At 37.0% G+C, this 20,209-nt stretch overlaps 1 protein-coding gene, 1 long non-coding RNA gene and 1 other non-coding gene across 3 annotated transcripts in view; 2 read left to right on the plus strand and 1 right to left on the minus strand.

The window, feature by feature from the left end:
• The first annotated feature begins 714 nt into the window (after positions 1-714).
• Positions 715-7,493, plus strand: LOC142596606 (uncharacterized). The gene is made up of 3 exons (XR_012831847.1): positions 715-871; positions 1,963-2,263; positions 7,456-7,493. It is a non-coding gene; the product is annotated as an uncharacterized LOC142596606 (long non-coding RNA).
• LOC142596773 (small nucleolar RNA SNORA47) lies at positions 1,609-1,737 on the plus strand. Its single transcript, XR_012831895.1, has one exon. It is a non-coding gene; the product is annotated as a small nucleolar RNA SNORA47 (small nucleolar RNA).
• Positions 2,872-20,209, minus strand: part of AGGF1 (angiogenic factor with G-patch and FHA domains 1) — a 28,295-nt gene continuing 10,957 nt past the window's right edge. Inside the window, exons 6-14 of the mRNA XM_075725949.1 lie at positions 13,268-13,622; positions 11,514-11,625; positions 10,230-10,281; positions 7,949-8,050; positions 7,431-7,596; positions 7,103-7,185; positions 5,978-6,105; positions 4,923-5,022; positions 2,872-4,107 (exon numbers count right to left, since the gene is read on the minus strand). Of these exons, the coding sequence (XP_075582064.1) occupies positions 3,907-4,107; positions 4,923-5,022; positions 5,978-6,105; positions 7,103-7,185; positions 7,431-7,596; positions 7,949-8,050; positions 10,230-10,281; positions 11,514-11,625; positions 13,268-13,622 (1,299 nt within the window). The 3' untranslated portion in view covers positions 2,872-3,906. The remainder of the gene's footprint in view (positions 4,108-4,922; positions 5,023-5,977; positions 6,106-7,102; positions 7,186-7,430; positions 7,597-7,948; positions 8,051-10,229; positions 10,282-11,513; positions 11,626-13,267; positions 13,623-20,209) is intronic.

Here is a 20,209-nt window from a genome sequence, read left to right on the forward strand (position 1 = left end):
TCTTTCTTTCTTAGGATAATTTCCTAAATGTTCAAAAAAGTCATGTAGATGTCTTGTAAAAACAGGATCTATGGACCTCGTTTTCTTTTGTGGCTGCCTGGCCTCTGACCACGCCATCCTCCTGTGACGGCTTCCCTACTTCTGCTCCACATCAGCTGCGCGCTCGGGGGAACATCCCAATTCTCTACCTTTCCCGGAGCGCCTGAGCCCACGGCAAGGCTGGGCAGCCGACGCCCGGCCCCGTCGGGAGGCAGACGGGGAAGCGGAGGAAGAGGAAGAGGAGGAGGAGGCGAAGGGGAAGCAGTTTCAAGACCAAAGGCGCGGCGCCGACCCCCGTGCGCAGCGGGGCCGGGCTGGGCAGGCCGCGCTCCGCCCTCGGCCGCCCCCGCCCGGTGCCGCGGCGGGGAGAGCGCCGCGCCGCGGCCGCTGGCCGGGCGGGACGGGAAGAGACAAGATGGCGGCGGGCCCGGCGGGCAGGTAAAGGCCGCCCGTGTCGGGCCGGGCCGGGTCGGCGCCGGGGCCGCGCGGCTTCCCGGGCTCCGCAGCGGGGGCTGAGGCGGGCGGCTGGCTCGGGGGGTGGGGGCGGGGAAGGGGCCGATAGTGCCGGCGGGCCCGGCCCGCTGCCCGGCACAGAGCCGCGTGTGCGCGCAGGAAGGGCCCCGCCGGCCGGCCAGGCCATAACCCTCGTTTTCCCTCCTGCCTTAACCGAGGAGCTTGAGGAGCAGCAGGAGAGGCAGCGTGTGCCCTCTTTGCAGTGCTGAAGTGACACCGAGACACTTGAGCACAAACGGATGAGAGCGGATAGTGCCGTGCTGCGCTGTAGGGCTGTGCCGGCATCAAGGCTAGCTGGGCCACGGAAACCGGTACGCAGGTATGTTCATCAACAGAGGCGTTGCCAGATTAAAATAAGATGCAGATGAAAAACATTTGTAAGGGAGGAAGTGGGTGAGAAAACAATCCCACATTCTATGGTCACAAAGGTATGCAGCATGCCTAAAAAGTCCATATAGTATGAACAAAATCGGTTGGTATGCACATTTAGGTACATCTTGTTCATAAGAGGATGCTATTTTTGACATCTCTTCTTGCTGCTATGGATTTGTTATCTACAGGCTGAAAGCCCTTATCAGGTCCACTTCATGCAACCAGCCCCAGCAGCACAGGGTCTGTTCTTCCTAGAACAGAAACTGTGGTTTCATCTATGGTGTATTTTGTAAAAGTATGTCATGTATACAAAGAGCCCCTGTTGGCATAGGTGTTCAGTCCAGTGGCTCTCATACAGTGATGAATGTGCTTCTGTTTTTACTTGCCAGCCAGGTTGTTCAGCACTGAATATACGCACCTACCTGCTCTTCTTAGTTCATTTTAAATTCCAGAAATATGTTTGGTAAGTCAGTGCTTTGCAAAATTCACTATTAGGATTACAGAAAAGAGTGTTTATATAAACTGATGAATGCAATGTTATTCTTAACAGCTTTAAGATTATATATGTTCATTAGCATTATTTATATGTACACACAATAAACTGCTAAAACTTGACTGGTTATACAGAAGAGCAACTTTGCCTGAGTGATAAGGATCATAAGTTTGAAAAGACAACAGGATGGTTGGAGGACTGAGAAGGTAAGACAGTTAAACCTTATGCTGTATCTTACTGGTTATAGCCTCCAAAATTATAATAGTGCAATGGCAACTCATGTTCCCCTTCTGACATGAGGGAAAACAGTACTGCATTTGCACATAAGGCTTGCATACCGTTGGTGGCTTTCACCCAACTCATTTATACTTAAAACTTTCTAAGAGGTCACCGAGGTAGGGGATGAAAAGCCCTGTCTGGCTCAATACAAGTCTTCCTACTCAATAAAGATACACAACTGCTTGATGAGGATTAGTCAGACCTTATTTTTGGTTGTTTTGTTCACAATGTGTGTATTAATGGCACTGCTTTTTCCACTTTCCTAGGCAGCATCAAGAGATAATGGGATTTGTCACACCAACGCTCAACTGAGACTAAGCTTCAACCCTTTATACAGAACTGTTTGTTAAAAGTGGAAGCTGCAGTACTGAAAGCAGTCAGTGCTTGACTGCATGAGACCATGCCTCTCACAGAAGGCGAATGATGTCTTACTTCAAAAACCTTATGAAATGCAAACACAGTTGAATCCTTTCAGGTTTCTTCTTTGTAAGGCAACAATAAACCAGTGACTGACTTTCTTAGAGCTGTTACTTGAATAATTGTGGAGAGGAAAAGGTTCCTACTAAGGTATGTACAAGGTGTCTTGCTCTCCCCTTAAGATTAAGATTTGTAGTTTGATTTACTATCAAGACCACAGAGGTCAACTTTTTTAACAAAAAAAAAAAAGGCAAAAACTTTCTTTTAGCATACAGGGTTTTTTTCCCTCTTAGTAGCAGAAATGCCTTTTTGGTGAACTAAAACTTGACATAGCTCTTTTCATACAGAGCAATTTTTTTTTCACAGCTAGAAATAGCTAGCCTCTGAAAATGTGAAGTTGTCAGTATAAAGGAATACAACAGCAAAATGAGCCAATAATTCATAACTATCACTAAACCAGTAAAAAAACCCCTGCTTACAAAGGCAGTGACCTGATTTTAATTAAGTAATATTGCTGTAAGTATTCACAGTGCTCAAAACTGTATCTTGAACTCTATACTGCTGAAATAAGGCGTACTTCAGATAGTTAAAAAAACTTGTGTGCTTTAATTATTTAAATAACATAACTGAATATTTTGCTTTGTATTGGATGCATCTAAAGATACATTAAGATAAATAGCTAGTAACTTGTCCTGGTTTTACTCAACAGTGCTTGACAGTTGCCTGCGAGATCCAATAAGATGGTGAAACTACCAAGTTTCCTTTACTTGGACAAGTATCAGAACTGTAACTTGACTAAAACATGATTAAGTTTTTCTCATTTTAGAAGAGCACTCCTATCCAGCATATGCATAAGATACTACCAAGAAGCACACTGCTTAAATTGACAATGATTTATTGTGTTTAGGAACATTCAGTAAATACCAAGATGTAGATTCAGTCTGGAATCCTTCCCCACCAAAAGTTGGTTGGTTGTGGGGTTTTTTCTGGCATAATCTCCATTGCCAGCAATGGATATATCAGAACAAGAAGTTAATAAATAATACACACAGATGGCAGTTTTCTAAACATACCTTCTCTTTTAAAGGCATGATACAGATTTACTAAACAAATCTCAAGCAAGTTCTTCACAGAAGAAAATTTTGCTACAAGCGGTTTCTGAACATTGTTTTCTTCACCACTGCTGGCAGTTTATTTCACGGAGTACAGTATTTATTTTTGAACAGTACTGATGACTCATTTAAAACTGTGGTTTTTTCCCCCCCTTAAGGTAAGCTGAGACATGTGACTAGTACTGAACTGTATGAATTCAAGAGTGGTGTAGCTCTTGCTGAGGATTTCATGGCAATCATGAGTAAACATACAAGAGAGGAAAAGGCAATATGATACTGTTAGTAGGGTCAGGGGGATTTTTTGTTTGTTTGTTTCAGCTTACTTTTAAACCACTGTTCAGACGTTAAAGGTATCATATTTAAATTTAACAGATGTTTGACTTTCCATGAAGAATTGTGTTAAAAACACAATTAAGAAACTTCCTGCTCATGATGAGAATCACTTTCAAGTACTTAAATTTGAATATCCCTCTAAATTCCATTATTAAAAATGTGTTTTTATAAAAGCATGAAGACTACAGAAAACCAAATAACATAATAGAGTTAATGTTGTATAATTTTTTCCACAACTGTATTTTACATATCACCAAACTTCTGCTTTAGCAAAAGAAAAAAGAATAAAAATAAATTCTCTCCCAGCTATTTACACACAGGAAGTACCCTGCTGTGGGACCAGGTACTTCACTCTACAGTCCCTTTAACCCAAGGTGTAATCTTAGGTGTATCCCTTTGTGATTTAGGTTCTTGGAAGTTTTCAGCAAACCTTTCTCTTGCTTTATCCCAGTTCTTTTTATTCTTGCTCTGGATAATCTGAACATCTTCAACTGAGGCTGGTCTGCTGGTACCCAAACCTGCATGCGTCTTATGTAACTGAAGGTGGATCTGTCAAATACATTAAATATTGTTATAACTGCAAGTTAGGTATCCTAATTACTTTAAATCATTTTTTATAATACTAATTCCATCTCCCCTCCCCATGCGCTTCTCTTTAAGGCTCTACTACACCTAGACCATACATAGACATGTAAAGTACTGTTAAAATGATGCATCAAATCACCACCTCTGGAACTATGATCTAGAGTGCTGAATGATGTCACCTGCCACTAACATTACTGTGAAGTACTCCTCACTGACTGAATAATGCATGATCCCTGTGCTGTGGGCAGTTTGACAAGAAAAGGTATGGCGTGTCTCTGAGCAGCACTACTGTCAAAAGACCACACACCTCCGGTGACAAACTGACTAACATGGCTGCCACAGAGGTCTGGAATTTGGTGGCTAGAGTGACTTCAGACAGCTTTTCCTCTCTTGTTGCCTGTCATCTAGGTTGACTTTTGTGCTACATCAGCTTCAGAGAAAGTGAAGGATTCCACCATAAGCCCTCTTGAATTCACATCACTTAAAATTATCTCAATCTTCCTCTACACTTGTATTCAAATACGAGATTACTAATTCAATGGCTAGAAGCTATCTGTCCTCCCTTGCTTAGTTTCCTAACACAGACATTTCCACTGAACAGAAAATCATTGAAAAATTAAAAAAAATTTCATTAATCAAGTAAAAAATTACTTTGGGATTAGTCCTACTGAGATTATTCTTCCCTAACCAGGATTTTGAAATGTTTCAAGTAAATAGTGGCTTACAATTAGACATTTTTCTATACCTTTTTGCTCCAAGTAAAAACCAGAGACACCTACCGGATCCTTCATACCACCACCATCCTTGCCCAGGCCTTCCCCTTTCTTCCATCCCATCTTCTCCAACATTTTATGTCCTTTGTTGCTGTTGCTGATTTCACTTTGAAGAAAGTTTAAGATAACTGGTAAGCAAGAGTTAATACAAAGAGTATGCTCTCTACTCAAATACTGAAGGACAGAAATGTGCATGGATGTGCTGCTCTAGAAATCAGAACTACTGTACTGTTCCATCAGGAGCTATCCAGAAGACCCTAGTGCTACCTTTTGCAAGTTCTTCCATTAATACCTTCAGTTACCAAAGCTATTCCAAGCCTCTGGTTAATAGCAACTTTCTTAAAACTCCTTTTGAACTACTTGCTTACTTTAGGAGTTAAAAAATACATAATGGGTGGGTGGGAATTGACTGCACTAGGGAAAAGGCAGTACTGCTACCTCACCACCAAATCATCCTAACATACATATTTAATTGTCTCACACTTCCTTTTACTAACTTACAAGCACCTACAAGTTCAAGTTTCTTTAAAAAAAAAAAACCACCAACCAAAAAGCAACTAAGAACCCAGGAAGCAAAGGAATAATTAAAGAGGAAAATTAACGTAAATGTAATTTAAGAGGTGTGTAAATGCATGTTCTATGATAGGCTGGATATTGACAATGAAAGAAACTGCAGGTGAAAAATTTGCATGTGTGCTATTACTGGAACTGGATAGGAAAAAGGGAAATTGCAACACTTGAAAAATAGACACTATTGAAGGTGTCAATAGTGCAGCTGGGGAGTTCCTTGATTTTTTGGGTTGGTAAAAAAGTGATCTAAGCATCCTTAGTGCCAAGTTGAATTCTGTATGGAAGGTGAGGAGCTAATAAAAAAAGGATATGAACTGGGAGCTGAGAATAGCTTACTATTTTCTAGCTTTCCTACACATTGTATACAGGTAATTTATAACCTAACAAACTGAATCCTAGTAACTAATTGATAGTTACTTTATAGTAATTTTTTAAGATTCACTAGAGAAGGACACGGAGGATTCCCGTGTGTCTGCCCCCCCCAAACTTACACGTGAACAGAAGCTGGGCTATCATCTCTCTGGAAGGTTCCTTCACTTCCAATGGTTTCTCTGCGTTTCCCTGCTCTGTCTTTGTACTTTGGATTCTTCACTGCTTTGTTGTCTTCGTACTCTGTGTTCTTTATAAGCAGATTAAATTCCATCAAGGCAAAGAAAGTGGGCTTTAAATTCTTTATTTTTGGTAACTTCGCTCCTTCCCTCCAAAAGTAAGGCAGCTTCAGCCGTACCTTGTAAGGTATGCTATTGCCATCATCACATAATAATAGAATATTGCCAAATTCATTAATTTCACAGAGGCTGTGAATTAACAGATTCTCTTGAATCTTCTCTTGCTATGAAGAATCAATCTCTCCATGTTAGCAGAAAACCATATGGACATGCCACTGGCTTTCTGTTTAAACACTTAGCCTGTTCCTCAGCAACTATTTCTTCAGAATAGATGACAGAACTAAGCACACACATGCTTAGATTCCATATGGAATTGAGCACATGTATAGATTCTGTATCAATATTATTTAGGTAGCTGAAGAATTGGAGAGAAATGATACCATTCTGTTTTCTACACCAATACTTATTAAAAGTGCTAGATGTAACCCCATAGTTAAAATAATCTTAAAACAGAAATAACTTGAATACTTATATAGTGTATTGCCTATACATTCATGTTGGCATTCTTCTATGGCAAAGCAGACTTAAAATAAAAACTTTAAAAATTTCCTTCTTCCTTCCATCATTTTTTCAGTTGTTCATTATTTTTCCTTTCCAAATAAAAGATAGCGCTGCAATTTAGTGCAAACTTAATTTGCAGAAATAAAAATAGAAATGTCTTAAGAAATCTTAACCTCAGAAGGCTGAGGAATCGCGTACACATTGGAATAGATCTTCTTTTCCTGAACATTTAACAGAACCTTCATGCCCTGTTACCATCATCTCTCTGTAGAGGTTTGTAGATTATTATTATTTAGTGTACAAAACACAAGCTTGAGTTAAACTACCAGGCTCAAGTTTGAGTGTGTTTGAAAACTTCCCTTATTCACTGAAGTCTATGGCTTAAAATATGAATCACAAAGTAGATGTAGACTTCAAACACTTAATCAACTTCTACCGTAAACTCACCTGTAAACCGTATTTTACCCGTATCTGTTTTAATGCTTTTCTTCTGACTAACTCTCTCTCTTCTTTGCTAAGTGCTGGGCAAACTAAAAGGAAGAACACAGGATTGAATTTCTAATTAATAATGTAACAATGTTTTGAAACGTCACAACTGTGAGAAATTTTGTTCTAACATTATTACACATAGACACACATACCAAGAAACTATATCATCATGTATTGTAGAACTATTCCCAGTTGACAAGAAATTTGTAAGAAAACTGAAGTAACTGTTATGTTTATAAAGCAGAGAGCTATAAGAAAAAACATATCCCCTGATAACATGACTAACCAGAAGATTCCTTTTTCCTGTCCAGGCGAAGATGTGCTCTGACTTGTCCTGGTTCACATCCATCACAAGTATCACTGCCAGGATGTATATGAAAAGAAAGCACAGTTTCACCAATCTTCACTTCATCTCCATGCTCCAAGATGTAGGGATCACATTTTATTTTAGGCTACAGCAAAAGAAAGTTTTGGCAGCCATGTTAATTAGTTACTAATGAAGGGCATGAACTCTTATTTCAAGAATACTGCTCATAATTTAGTAATTCAGTTTGGTCTCAACAAATGCAGGCAAGTATTTAACGACAGTGGGTATTTCACTCTAACAACTGCAACTGTAGTGGATTTTTCCTAAAATAAACCAAACATGAAGTATTTTAAGTGGCCCTAAAAACAGAAGGGAACCAAGGAAGAGACTGATGTATGACAGATGCCACATAATGGTGTTAGCGAATTGCCATAACATATTTAAAAGGACCACATGACTACAGTTTTCTGCACAGCGTTATATCAACACGTACTGACCTGGAGAATCTGATTTCCATTAACAACTGTCCCATTCTGACTGCCTTGATCCACAAGAACGTAATTTTGCAAATCGTGGTCGAAATACACTTCTGCATGGAACTGAGAAATAGAAGCCTAAGTGATATGTTCTTATTAAACAAAGACTTCACAATTTATATGCTATTGTAAGATTTCAGAACAATTTTGAGGCCTTTTAACCGAGTGGCTCTGGTACCATATAGTATTCCACACCTTGTCATTTCACCCATGTGAAATGTAAATGAATGGGCCACAACAGCATAAGCTAAAGTACGCTGTTAATAATATAACTCATTTGACTATAAACTGATTCAGTACTGAAAAAGTATATACTTCCAATATGGCACATATGCTTTACTTAAAGGACTGCAGAATTCAGTGATACAGCATTTTTAACTGTTTTTATAAATAAAAGGCTTTTTTCTCATAAGGTATGTTACAGCACTCTCAATTTCTCTCTTTCAATTAAAAATAAATCTGATCTCATTCTACAGCTTCAGGTTACTCAGTGTTTCATATCCAAAATAGCTCTCCAAATGCCATGCATCTGTAAATTTCACATAATTCACCTTCAGCTGCATCTTGATGCTCAGGACACAATGACTAGCCATCATTTGCTGTTCCTTTTATATCCTTTCTGATATTGAGACTAACATCTAATTTTTTTTGTGTGTTTTGTTGTTGCAAATCTATATAGGTATTGCTCCCAAGCCCACATAGAACAGAGAAAACACAATTGGCCAAACTCACAGAGATACACACTACCTCCAAAAATGGCCACTGAGCAAACCAAAATATCAACTTCTATGGCCTACTAAGACTCCCAGTAAAAAACAGAAGTCTAAAAAAGTTAGTTTCCAATTTGACAAGCAAAGATACCTTTTACTATAGTGAAGAAAAAAACCAAGAGTCAATCTGAGAAGAAAGTGTTCATTTAAAACCAAATCTTTTCTTATCTTTGAGCAATAGCAGTTGCTACTTCCAGTAATAAAAAAAGAATCAAAATAATATTTTGTAGATTGGCTAGCATTTACAACAGGAATACTCCCATAATGGTAGAAAGACTGACTAGCTCATTCAATAGATAATTTAATTTCTACTTCTGTTTTACTGAGTAGAATGATCCCAAACTTCTAAAGATTCTAAGTCTGCAGGGTGTAGTGTTGTTTTTTTAAAATCTCACTTTACACTCAAGAAAAGCAAGTGCCAAAGTGGTCCACAGCTATCATCTATGATAGCGAGGAAAACAAACCGGTAGTTAACTTTTTGTTTCTACAGATATATCATTTATCTTCCTGCCTTTGACTCCTTATCTGCAAAGTGAAATAACTTCTTACATAAAAACTCGGGTACCCGTGAAGTACTGAAATAGTACCATTACAGAAAAAAAAAGCCTTTTCGCTTCTTCATGCACCCAATTTCAAATACATGCCTGAAAGTCATTAATAGCAGGGAAAGATTTGCTCTGGAAATTGTTCAGTATGAAATACAGTATGTGACTGATTAATCAGAACTATGATCTGGAACAGACATAAGTAAAGTGTATTTCAGATACTTGCATTTGCAGATGTTTTTATCAATTTTTGTTTGGATGGTGTCTCTTTGTCAATCTACATTTTCTTTTATTAAGAGTACTGTATTTATGGTCTGCGTTAAAGTAGTTAGCACATAATTTCTCTTCAATCTTTCTTAACCAGAAGAAAAATTTTCCATTACAATCCGTCACTGAAAGAAATTCTGTTAAATTTTCAAACTCTCTGTACATCACGTATTTAGATATATTTATATATATATTTATACAGTTGCCTTGAAGAAAAATAAAACAAAACCTGTTGCTCTGAGCTCAACTGCAAGGATTGGATTACTTTATGAAAAGTCCCAAATAGCTGACATCAATATTTTATACACCATTCATACTTAACAGAGTAATATGTTTTCCTCAATTTCAGTAACTAAGAAATCCAAGATTCAAAGTATAATTCTTTTACTGTGCATTACACTATGGATTAGTTAAACTCTAATTGAAAAAACACTTAACTTTCCTAGACTTTGAAACCACACTGCTGTTCGCATTAAATTCCCATTCAGTAAAATACTGTATGTTTTCCTTTTTCTAACTTCAAATGTGGTGAAACCCCATCTCATTTCAAAAGGTCTTGAAAAAAAAAATAACATAAGATTTTGCAGAATTTAAAGCCATGAAATCTGCAGCTTCATTCATACACTGATCTACCTTTCAGCAGACAGAAATAAGAGTTACCTTACTGACTGCAACTTCAGGAATCTGAAGTGTGTGTCCAACATCTTTTTCCCTAGAAAGAAACAACATGAGAAAGTAAAAATAGGATTAATAAGTGGCTTACAAAAGGTGTATTTCAGTTGAACCTTAATGCCATGTTTCTCTTTTGAGCTATTAGGGAGCTCTACAGGTATAAACTACTGTATTGCAATATACACAAAGACTTGCTTCACGTCCCTTCTTCCATCTATAAACTATACACAGTAGGCAATGAATGTATGATAAAGCTGTACCTTTAAATTTTTATTTATAAACCTGACATTTCAATCTGAACTTTTATACAAGGCCTGTAAATAATAGTCTGAACTCTGCATCCTTCAAGCTCTTCAGTGCATCTTGGCATTGGTCTTCAATGCTGAAGTTGAATTCTTAGTAGCATTAGGCAAGTAATACAAGCAATGAAAAAGTAATCTGTACAGATTTTTTTTTTTTTTTGTCAAAAACACTGCAGTACGAAGAGATTTATGTGTTAGTTTCTTATAGTAGGGGATGAGGAAGCAATGCAGCTAGCAAAGGACCTATATGGAAATTGCAAGGAGAATTGTCATCTGTCAATCTTCACATAAATGTACCTAGAAAACTCCAGCTATAAGAGCAAATCAAACCACATCTATCAGCATTAGATAAAAGCAGCTGAAAAGGGGCAAGGTTTCCAGTAAGCACAGAAGTAAGCATTAATTCATCATTAAATTCATCATCCACAGTGAACAAACCATTTTTTTTTTTAAATATTAGAACTGTAAGAATGCATACAGGCTAGCACAAACCCCAACTTATTATTTAAAAACGATGAACCAACCCTACTGGAATTTGAATGTGTTAGGAAGTCAAGGATATGCTTCCTTGTGATCCTGAATTTCTGAAGTGTGTTCTTCCATTTCTGAAAAAGTCACCTTAGTAGCCCAGAAGAAAAGTTTACTCACTTTCTAGAAAACAACAGGTTTCAAAGAATGACTTGCAGCTGTGCTGCCATTAGGACTAGACACAAGATCAAGTCATCACTAAAAAATTTTCATGACTGCTGAGCTACATTAACTGCATATGCTGTTACCACAGCAAGCATGACATCATGTAACATGACTTAAATTTCTTACCATGGGCTAACCTAACTCAGAGTACCTCACAACTGCTGCACACTAGGAGAACAAGCATGAAGAGCAGGGATAAGCAATCCTGAGTGGCTTCCACAGCTTTCAAAGCGACGTACAGTTTCACATATATATAACACATTCCATTCAGTTTTACCTTCCAATTGTAGCAGGTTTCACAGCTGTAATAATATAAAGTGATCCAGTCTGTAGAACTGGCGATCTTATTACAATTACTCTGATACAAGGAGGCCAGATCTTTTCTTCATCTATAATTACAAAAAAAAAAAAAAAAACCCAAACCAACTGTTACTATGAACAAATTACAGTTTTACCCCTATAGTCTATAGTTTTCAAACAACTGATATACATTCAGCCATTATCTGGCTAAATTCTATGCAACTTTCAGAAAAAGAAATGTATAAGCACATCTGAGAGAAAACTTTGATGATACTACTGTTTCAAAGGCTTTCTGACTACACACTTAGTGTATTAAAAATGTTTTCCTAATTCTGGTTATTTACATGTGCACAACTGTTTAGTTACACTGATAAAATATAAATACATTCACAGAATTTACTAGCCTATTATAAATTTATGGACCATTAGTCATAACAGCTTAGAATACAATTTTACTTTGAGAAAAGGCAGCACCTTTTTGTTCACATCACAAACCTAATGCATATAGAACTTCATATCTGACAATTTCTACGGCAGAGGTATTTTTACTAATTTTTACTCTTATTAGCACTATGCACCAATACAGATGAGAAAAAAGTAATAGATGAGCCTACAGATGCACACACTTTTCTTCCTCAGTATCTGTTAAGTAATTATATTGTAACAGCTGTATGAATTCGGTTCTTGGATGTGCATTTGCAGAAACAGTCTCCGATGATCTCAGCTAGAAATAGACATGGTAGGATGGGAAGACATTAGCTCAAAAGGTACTAGGAGGAGAAAAACTGTCTCCAGTTTTTATTACTCCAGCATTACTGCAGAATTGATTATTAGAAACTAGTAAGAGAAGGAAATTTAACCTAAAAGCCTGATGGTAGCAAGCACATTTTCAATCGTATTAGTCGCTCAGAATCTGAGTAGTTGATAAGTAAAGTAATGAAAACAGAAGAAACAAACTGACTATTTAACTGTGAGCAGAATACAGGCTGCAGTACGGACTTCTGTAGGTTGTACTTCACTCTGTGATTTGGAACATCCTTTGCATATACGTAGTTCCAATTGGTTGCATTAAGCTTTTCACAGTTTTGGGGTTTTTTTGCAAGAGCTCATTCAATTCTTGAGGAGGTTTTAAGGACCCAGGAGAACACTTTCTTTGGTACAAAACAGCATATAGGTTTCCTCTCTATAATAATTTCTTACATGTTGCCACTGTAATACGCACAAAATAGGATTTAAAATAGTACTGAGTACTCCACATTCAACCATGTCACCATGTGGATTCATCTTACACTGAATTACATCTGATTGTTTATGAATGGAATCAGAAATATTATACATTAATTGAAGAGAGTTAATACACAGAATTACTGTGAAGTCCGTACTAGAATCTCTATTTTAGCAATAGACTTTCTTTCCTCTTGTCACTATCCTAATCTAAACAAAGCTTATTCTACCACTGAGGTTTCTACACAAGCACAGGAAGTTATACCCCTAAACAGCTTTTACAAAAACACCACTACTTACTTCTGGCTACTATGCAAGTAAAGAGAATGAAACAAATACTGGTAACATATAGCACTTTTAAATTCAAAGTATCTCAAATCACTGCTGTTTTTTTTTTTTTCTTTTTTTCCTCCCCCTTAATTATCCAAACTGTTTTCTTGCAGTTCATTCTTAATGGGCTCCTGGAAAAATACAGTAATATCATACACAAAAGCCACAATAATTCACCTTTGTCTTCTGAGTCTTCTGAATCAGCAGTTTCTTCACTTGTTACTTCATCCTCACTGCTGTAGGCTTCACACTCAGAATCTGTAATTTCACCTTCTTCTGGCTCACTCTCTGTGTCTGCTGTTCTACTGTCATCTGTATATGCTGCAGCATCTGGTGTACTTTTGTGTGAATGAGAATTTATGCTGTCTGTAGAAATTGATTCTTTGGCTGTTAAACTGTTTCCTGGTTTTGTGTCCATTTTAGTCTTCTTTCTTACATTTGGAGACTCTTCTTCTTCGGTAGAACTTACTTGCTCAGTAGTGGAAAAGCAATTCAGACTGTTAGATGATTTCTGCTCTTCTGTGTCCAAATCCTGGAGGGGAGTTATAGAATGTTACATTCTTTACAGATTGAGTTATTCTAAAGTCTGCTATCAGCCTGGAAGTAAATTCTTCGTTAGGAAGAATTATTTTTACAACTGTTAAGAAATGGTTAACTTTCCAGAAAGTTTAGCACATGCAGTCAACAGAACATTTCAGTAGAAATATTTTGACATCCTATTAGACATGACTGAGACCATCTTCTATTTGGGAAAGTGTGACTGCACTTCTCTTCTAAACTTCACTTATTCCTTCCTCTTTTCTCACACAAAACTTAAGATTCTTGTCCTCACTTTCAAACTTGTACAACAGCATCTTGAATATTTTCCAGTTTTGCTTTTATGACACTTCTGTCCCTCTCTTACTCAATTCTTGCAATTTGTTTGAAAGTTCTTTAATTGATCTTCATCATATCTTCCTCCTGTTTTTGTCTTCTCATTTTTTTCCACAATGGTCCAGAATATCTAGAATGCCCACCCATGCTCACCTAATAACCTGCTCTTCCTCCTTTCAAAACTGCAACTTTAAAAAAGCCTTTCATCAAGATACTGCAGAGAACTTAAGGTTAATTTATGCTATGTGGAACAGTTCTACTGAGAATCCATTTTCCACTGCAACAAATTTCTCCATTGAATACCAGACAGATTAGATCAGTGCAGGTTCTTCCATTGCCATTTGATTTCATCAGCAGCAAAAAGACCATCAACGTTTTTTAACTGAGAAATCTGAAGTTTCAGATTAATTTTTCCAGAGTACCTTGAAAATTAATTCTCAATCTACCAGCCCTGATAACCATCTTAAGAAAAAAAAAACAAACCCAAAAACACAAACATGAACACAAATGGCTTTAAAAGATAAATAAATTTTAAAAAAATCTCGGATTGTAAATAATTTGCCATCTTGGATTCAGAATGAATGCATTCAATTGCCCTGAATTGTACCAAATATTACAACAGAGCGGTTAAAATAAAAAACATCCTTGACTTTTTTTCAGTAGGTTTTCATATAGAGCATTTTACATTTCAAGATACATGAATTAATGTGAATGTTAATGTCCTGGAAATTAAAGCACTTCAACTTTTCACAATTGTAAAAACTCATCCATGGCACAGCTTGCAAGACAAACACAAGAATTCCTCTCAGCCCAGCAGTCAAGCTGTTGGATAGGAATTTACAGTGTACTTCTGAAACATCTGCTGTCTGAAGACAGAAGATTCTCAGCAATAATCAGCAAAATTTAAAAGACCTTGAACTAAAGGACTATCAATTTGTTTAGGATTTCTCTATAATGCACTTAACCTCCTCCCTGAATCCTCTAAGTATTGGAACTAGGAAGGAACAGGATCACAAGGTCACTGCCTAATGTTGTTTGTTTTAAATAAGAGATGTAGTAATCCTGCCAAAAGTAAGACTACACAGTTCATATATGTCAGACACACTGATTCCATGAGAAATCTTTTTGGCAAATCGGATTATAGCTTTTATGAATGATCTTTTCCAGTGTATTTATCTTCATCTGTATTTATGTTTGGTATGGATATTAGATCAACACCCAATATACCAAGGTGCTCTCCATTCCCATATGTATTTCTTCCCATAATACTGTGAGTTACCAAAGTTTTTCTAATTTGACAACAGAGAAACTAAATAGTCTGCTCAAATCACAACTGAGGCAAAGCAACAGATGACTGTGATGCACTGATGCCCCAGTATAATGCTCCAGCCACTCAGCTCTTTATCCACAGTGAATCCAGTGATACTTGTTTTTGGCATCACTTCAGATATTCCGAATTAGGAAAAAAAAAAGGCACAGTTTCAAAGCCTAGCTCCTAAAGAGTAGGCTCTCTGTTCTGGGTTGAAAACAGAAATTTTAAAAAAACACTATTATAGACAGACCAAGGATTCTGTATGTACATTCTGCCAATATGCCCGTTAAGCCTGTTCTCAGCAGTTTCATAGAATCATAGAATCACAGAATGCTTTGGGTTGGAAGGGACCTTTAGAAGTCATCTAGCCCAACCCCCCTGCCGTGAGCAGGGACAGCTTTAGATCAGGGTGCTCAGAGCCCCATCCAACCTGACCTTGAATGTTTCTAGGGATGGGGCCTCCACTACCTCTCTGGGCAACCTGTTCCAGTGCTTCACCACCCTCAGTGTAAAAAACTTCTTCTTTATAGCCAGTCTAAATCTATTCTTCTTTAGTTTAAATCCATTACTCATTGTCCTGTCACAACAGGCCTTGCTAAAAAGATTGTCCCCATCCTTCCTGTAGGCTCTCTTTAAGTACTGAAGGGCCGCAATAAGGTCTCCCCACAGCCTTCTCTTCTCCCCGCTGAACAACCCCAACTCTCTCAGCCTGTCCTTGTAGGAGAGGTGCTCCAGCCCTTGGATCATTTTTTCCACTATTACTACAATCATCTGTTAAGAAAGCAAATAAACTAAATAGTTAAGTACTCATAAAAATGTAGTCTTTGCATTTAGAAATCCTTGTACAAAATTGAGGATTTTAAAATTGCATTCCTAAAGAATATGTATTTTGAGCCCTTTATGATTTCACAGATTTGTATTAAAATGCACATCTTGATGGTGTCTATACATTAAACTTGGGGATGCTGAATATATTCTTAAAGCATCTGAGGAGGTCTCTACTCATGCTGAAGAAATCCTTTTCCATTATATGTGACTACTAGTACTAACACAAAGCGTATGTAGCATGCATGAAAGTGTAACTACACAAACAGCACCTGGCCTCCATACAGCCACTTCTTAAAAACCAGGAACCAGTGGTAAACAGAATATTCAGTAAATATCATCCTGAATGACCTAACAAATTCTAGCAATGTACTTCATTTCTCAATAGCAGGATATTTAAGTTTTCATCCCAAACTAATGACAGAACACACAAAGTATGCAAGTACATGTTCATTCTAACCATGTTTGTTACACCATGATACTAGGCACATACATTCCTTTGTATGTTGCTTTGCCTAATATATCTAAACGGGCAGTAGACCTACCCCAACAGTCATATGTCGGATATGGATTGACTCTATCTGATTCAGCTTTGAAAAAACTTTGTATCTACTGGCTATCGCCACATGATCTCTGGCTTTTCTCTCACTAAGCACGAGTAAAGTTGAGAGGTGGGATGAATCTGATCCATAATAAACTATTTCTTAACTACAGGGTTGAGTCGGTTCATATTTCTGCATCCCTGACAGACAGCCAAAGGTACAAGCGAAATCAGGATTTTTATGTATCCCATGAGGAGTGATCTTATAAGAACTACAAATCATGTTTGTGTGACTGGAATTGACGGTTTTGCTTTGTAATCAGTAGTTTGTGGCCTATTCTTTATAAGAACCTTCTGAAGTGCAGATTGGCCTACTTACAATATATACATGAATGATGATAGTAACTGAAGTGTTTTTAATGAAAAATTAAAAATATTTTAAGCATTTAACTACACTTTTTACTTTACTGTGACAGAGAAAGGCATTTTGTCTCTCAGAACTTCACATTTTTCTGTATTATGCCTGATCAGCATCCATGTTCATGCAACTCTTCAGCATGCCTACAAATTAGAACTTAAAAATTATTGTGAGCATAATGAGCTTAATTCTAATAAATGTACTGTTTAAACTGTATTTTTTTCTAAATCAATTTATTTTATACAAAACATACAAATATGTACAAATACAGCTTTTCGGAAATGCTTCCTGGTTTGCTAGAAGTTCAGTAGGTGACTTAATGGAATCATGGGTACTCAACGCCCTCATCTAAAGGGCTGAATGTTAGATATTTAGTACTGGCTCTCTCCATGTGAAATATTAATCTCAAATTCAGTATTTTACTAAAGAAACATTTTGAAACAGTTTAAAATAGCTCTTTCACTCAGATAATTAAGTTTTCACTTGCTAGCATGGTTTCACAAGTACTTCAGTTACTGTCTTCCACCCTACATAATACTTGAATTTCCAGTGCAAAAAAATCTAATTAAAAGTCAGAAAGAGAGTAAAGCTCTTCCTATATCATAAAGAAGCCATTTCATACACTGGTGGACACCTCTGAAATACAGGAAACAAATACCTGCCTTACCTAATGAACACATAGTTTGTTTAGTCAGGACACCCTACATTAATACAATGATGCTAAATATGTCTCTTCCCAAATATTCTAGAATGCCATCAAAGTTTTCTTCAGATGTTCTACTTATACAGTGTTTCAAATATATTTCAAAGTTACTTTGCAGATGAACTGATTTGGATCAAATAGCTTGGAAAAAAATATTAATTCCTCTAGGAAAATAAGAATCTAAACATAAACTACTAGATATTACTTTTTCTTTAATAAAAATATCAAGGTTAAAGGTAAACATCCACGGACTAATGTGTTTGGCGTCTCAACTCTACCTTCACCAGAAGCTGCCAATCCAAAAGAAGAAATCTTCAGATTAGCCATGGTTTCTGTCAACTGACGTACCTAAAGATGGGACGAATATCAGCAAAAAGTAAACTACATGTGATAAAAAAAAATCACCGCTTCAAGAGTTCTATTGGAATAACTACTACAAAAGCCTTGTCTCTCCTACAGAAGCAGCTAGGGTGTGTCTATAATGAAAGAGGATATGGCACAAGTTAATTTTGAGCACCATGCTGAAATAAAATTTATTAGACAGTAGTTTAAGAATAAATGATAAAAATAATTTCTGGAAAAAAAATTAGTGTATGTCAGACCCTGCATCTGAATTTTCTAATGGTCCCAATCCAGCAAGTAGAACTACATGATCACTATTACACACAGTCTATTCTCCAATCTGTACAGAAGTACTGGATCTAGATATTGGCCCAGGGATCACATTATCATTGATGCCACCTTGTGATCTGTTTTGGGTTTTGGTGGTGTGGGGTGTTTTTTTGTTTTGTTTTGTTTGTTTGTTTTTTTTAACTTTTCCAAATTTACTCACTTGAAGGTTTTTCTTATACAGGAGATAATTATTGTATTTCTTGTCCCACTTTTTTTTCTTTTTTCCCACCACTACAAAAAAATATCAGAACTGAACTATATGCCTGAAAGTTCCAAAGTATTCCACCCATCCTCTGTATGTGAGCTGCACAGAGGCTATCTAATACTTCATCCTGGCAAATAAAATTCCTGATTGTCTATTAAAAGCAAGCATGTGGGCAGCATGCTTAGTTTTGTAAGTCAAAAGAAAACTATTTGTAATGTATAAGTTTGGTGAATGAAAAGAAATAATCTCTTTAAAGGAAGTTCTTGTATAAATCAGGAACGTTCCCCAGGAGATACTAAGCATGTGAGTTCCCCTCCACTGTTTTTTGCAATTAGAAGTACATTCATTTTAGCAGACACTCATTAATATTTCCTTGTTTGGTAATTCAGCTTGTTAAAAATATAATAATATTTTAACATTAATTTTATTCTTTAGATTCACAGGTATCTATTGCTTCTTCAAGGACGCTGGAATATTTTTGAAGAATACACTTGCCATTTCTGTAGTGTTAAGTATCCCAACTTACTACTTATAAATAGATACTATATGTAAGATAGCTGAGCACATCAAATTCTTCACAATAGCTACAAACTAAACCACAACTAAAAAACCCTCCTGTGACCAGAAAGTTAACAGATTGGCCCAGCTGCGATCTTTTTTAGATTAAAAAGAGATTAACTTCGATTTAAATAGAACAAGTCATTCAAAAATCACGCACAACTTTTGTAAAAAATAATATAGCTACCAGTACCGTCTATGTAGAAATCTTTGCTGTGCTAATCTACACATGCAGCTGCTAAATTCCCTTATTTCTCGTATTTAACAACTTTTAAATAATTCTAAATATCAATACTTGTTTACATTTACTCCTTTAACTGAAAAAGAGAGAAAACAAGTTTAAGAAGTGTTTCATGAACTTGAGGTTCTGTAACTACAGCTCACTGTCTTCCCCCACTTCACATGCATATTCCTATAAACCACCTCATCTTCATCCACGAATAATAATGTTCAGGGGGTTATGACATATTCCCAGAATTAGACCCTGGTATTGCTTTATTTACCATAATTTTAATTTACATATTTTAAATGTAGTTTAATTTACCATTAATTATTAAATTAATAATTTAATCAGTATTCAGGGATCGGTTTTATTTTAACTTTGGGTTTGGTGTTTGGTTTTTGTTTTGTCAACAGTGAAAGAGGAAATGGAAGGAAAAGGGAGAAGGCTAGGCATGTGTGTGTAGGAAAGCATTTCAACAGAACTTTGTAGTTGGAAGCGTTGTCTACTTAAAACCAGACATTTTTGGTTTGGTTTTAGGATGAAGTGGCAGAACCTGTCTGTATTTCTGGAGTGACAGGAGGATCCCAACAGCTAACTGTACTGGAGGCCAAAGTGAGCCTAACTGGGAATGAGTGGCAGAAGCACCCCATTGTGACTGGCCCAGAGGCTCCATGCATCCTTGGCATAGACCACCTCAGGAGAGGGCATTTCAAGGACCCAAAGGGGTACTGGTGGGCTCTTGGTATAGCGCCTTGGAGACAGAGGAAATTAAACGGCTGTCTACCTTGC

The sequence above is a fragment of the Pelecanus crispus genome, chromosome Z (genome assembly GCF_030463565.1).
Source record: "Pelecanus crispus isolate bPelCri1 chromosome Z, bPelCri1.pri, whole genome shotgun sequence".
NCBI lineage: Eukaryota > Metazoa > Chordata > Aves > Pelecaniformes > Pelecanidae > Pelecanus > Pelecanus crispus.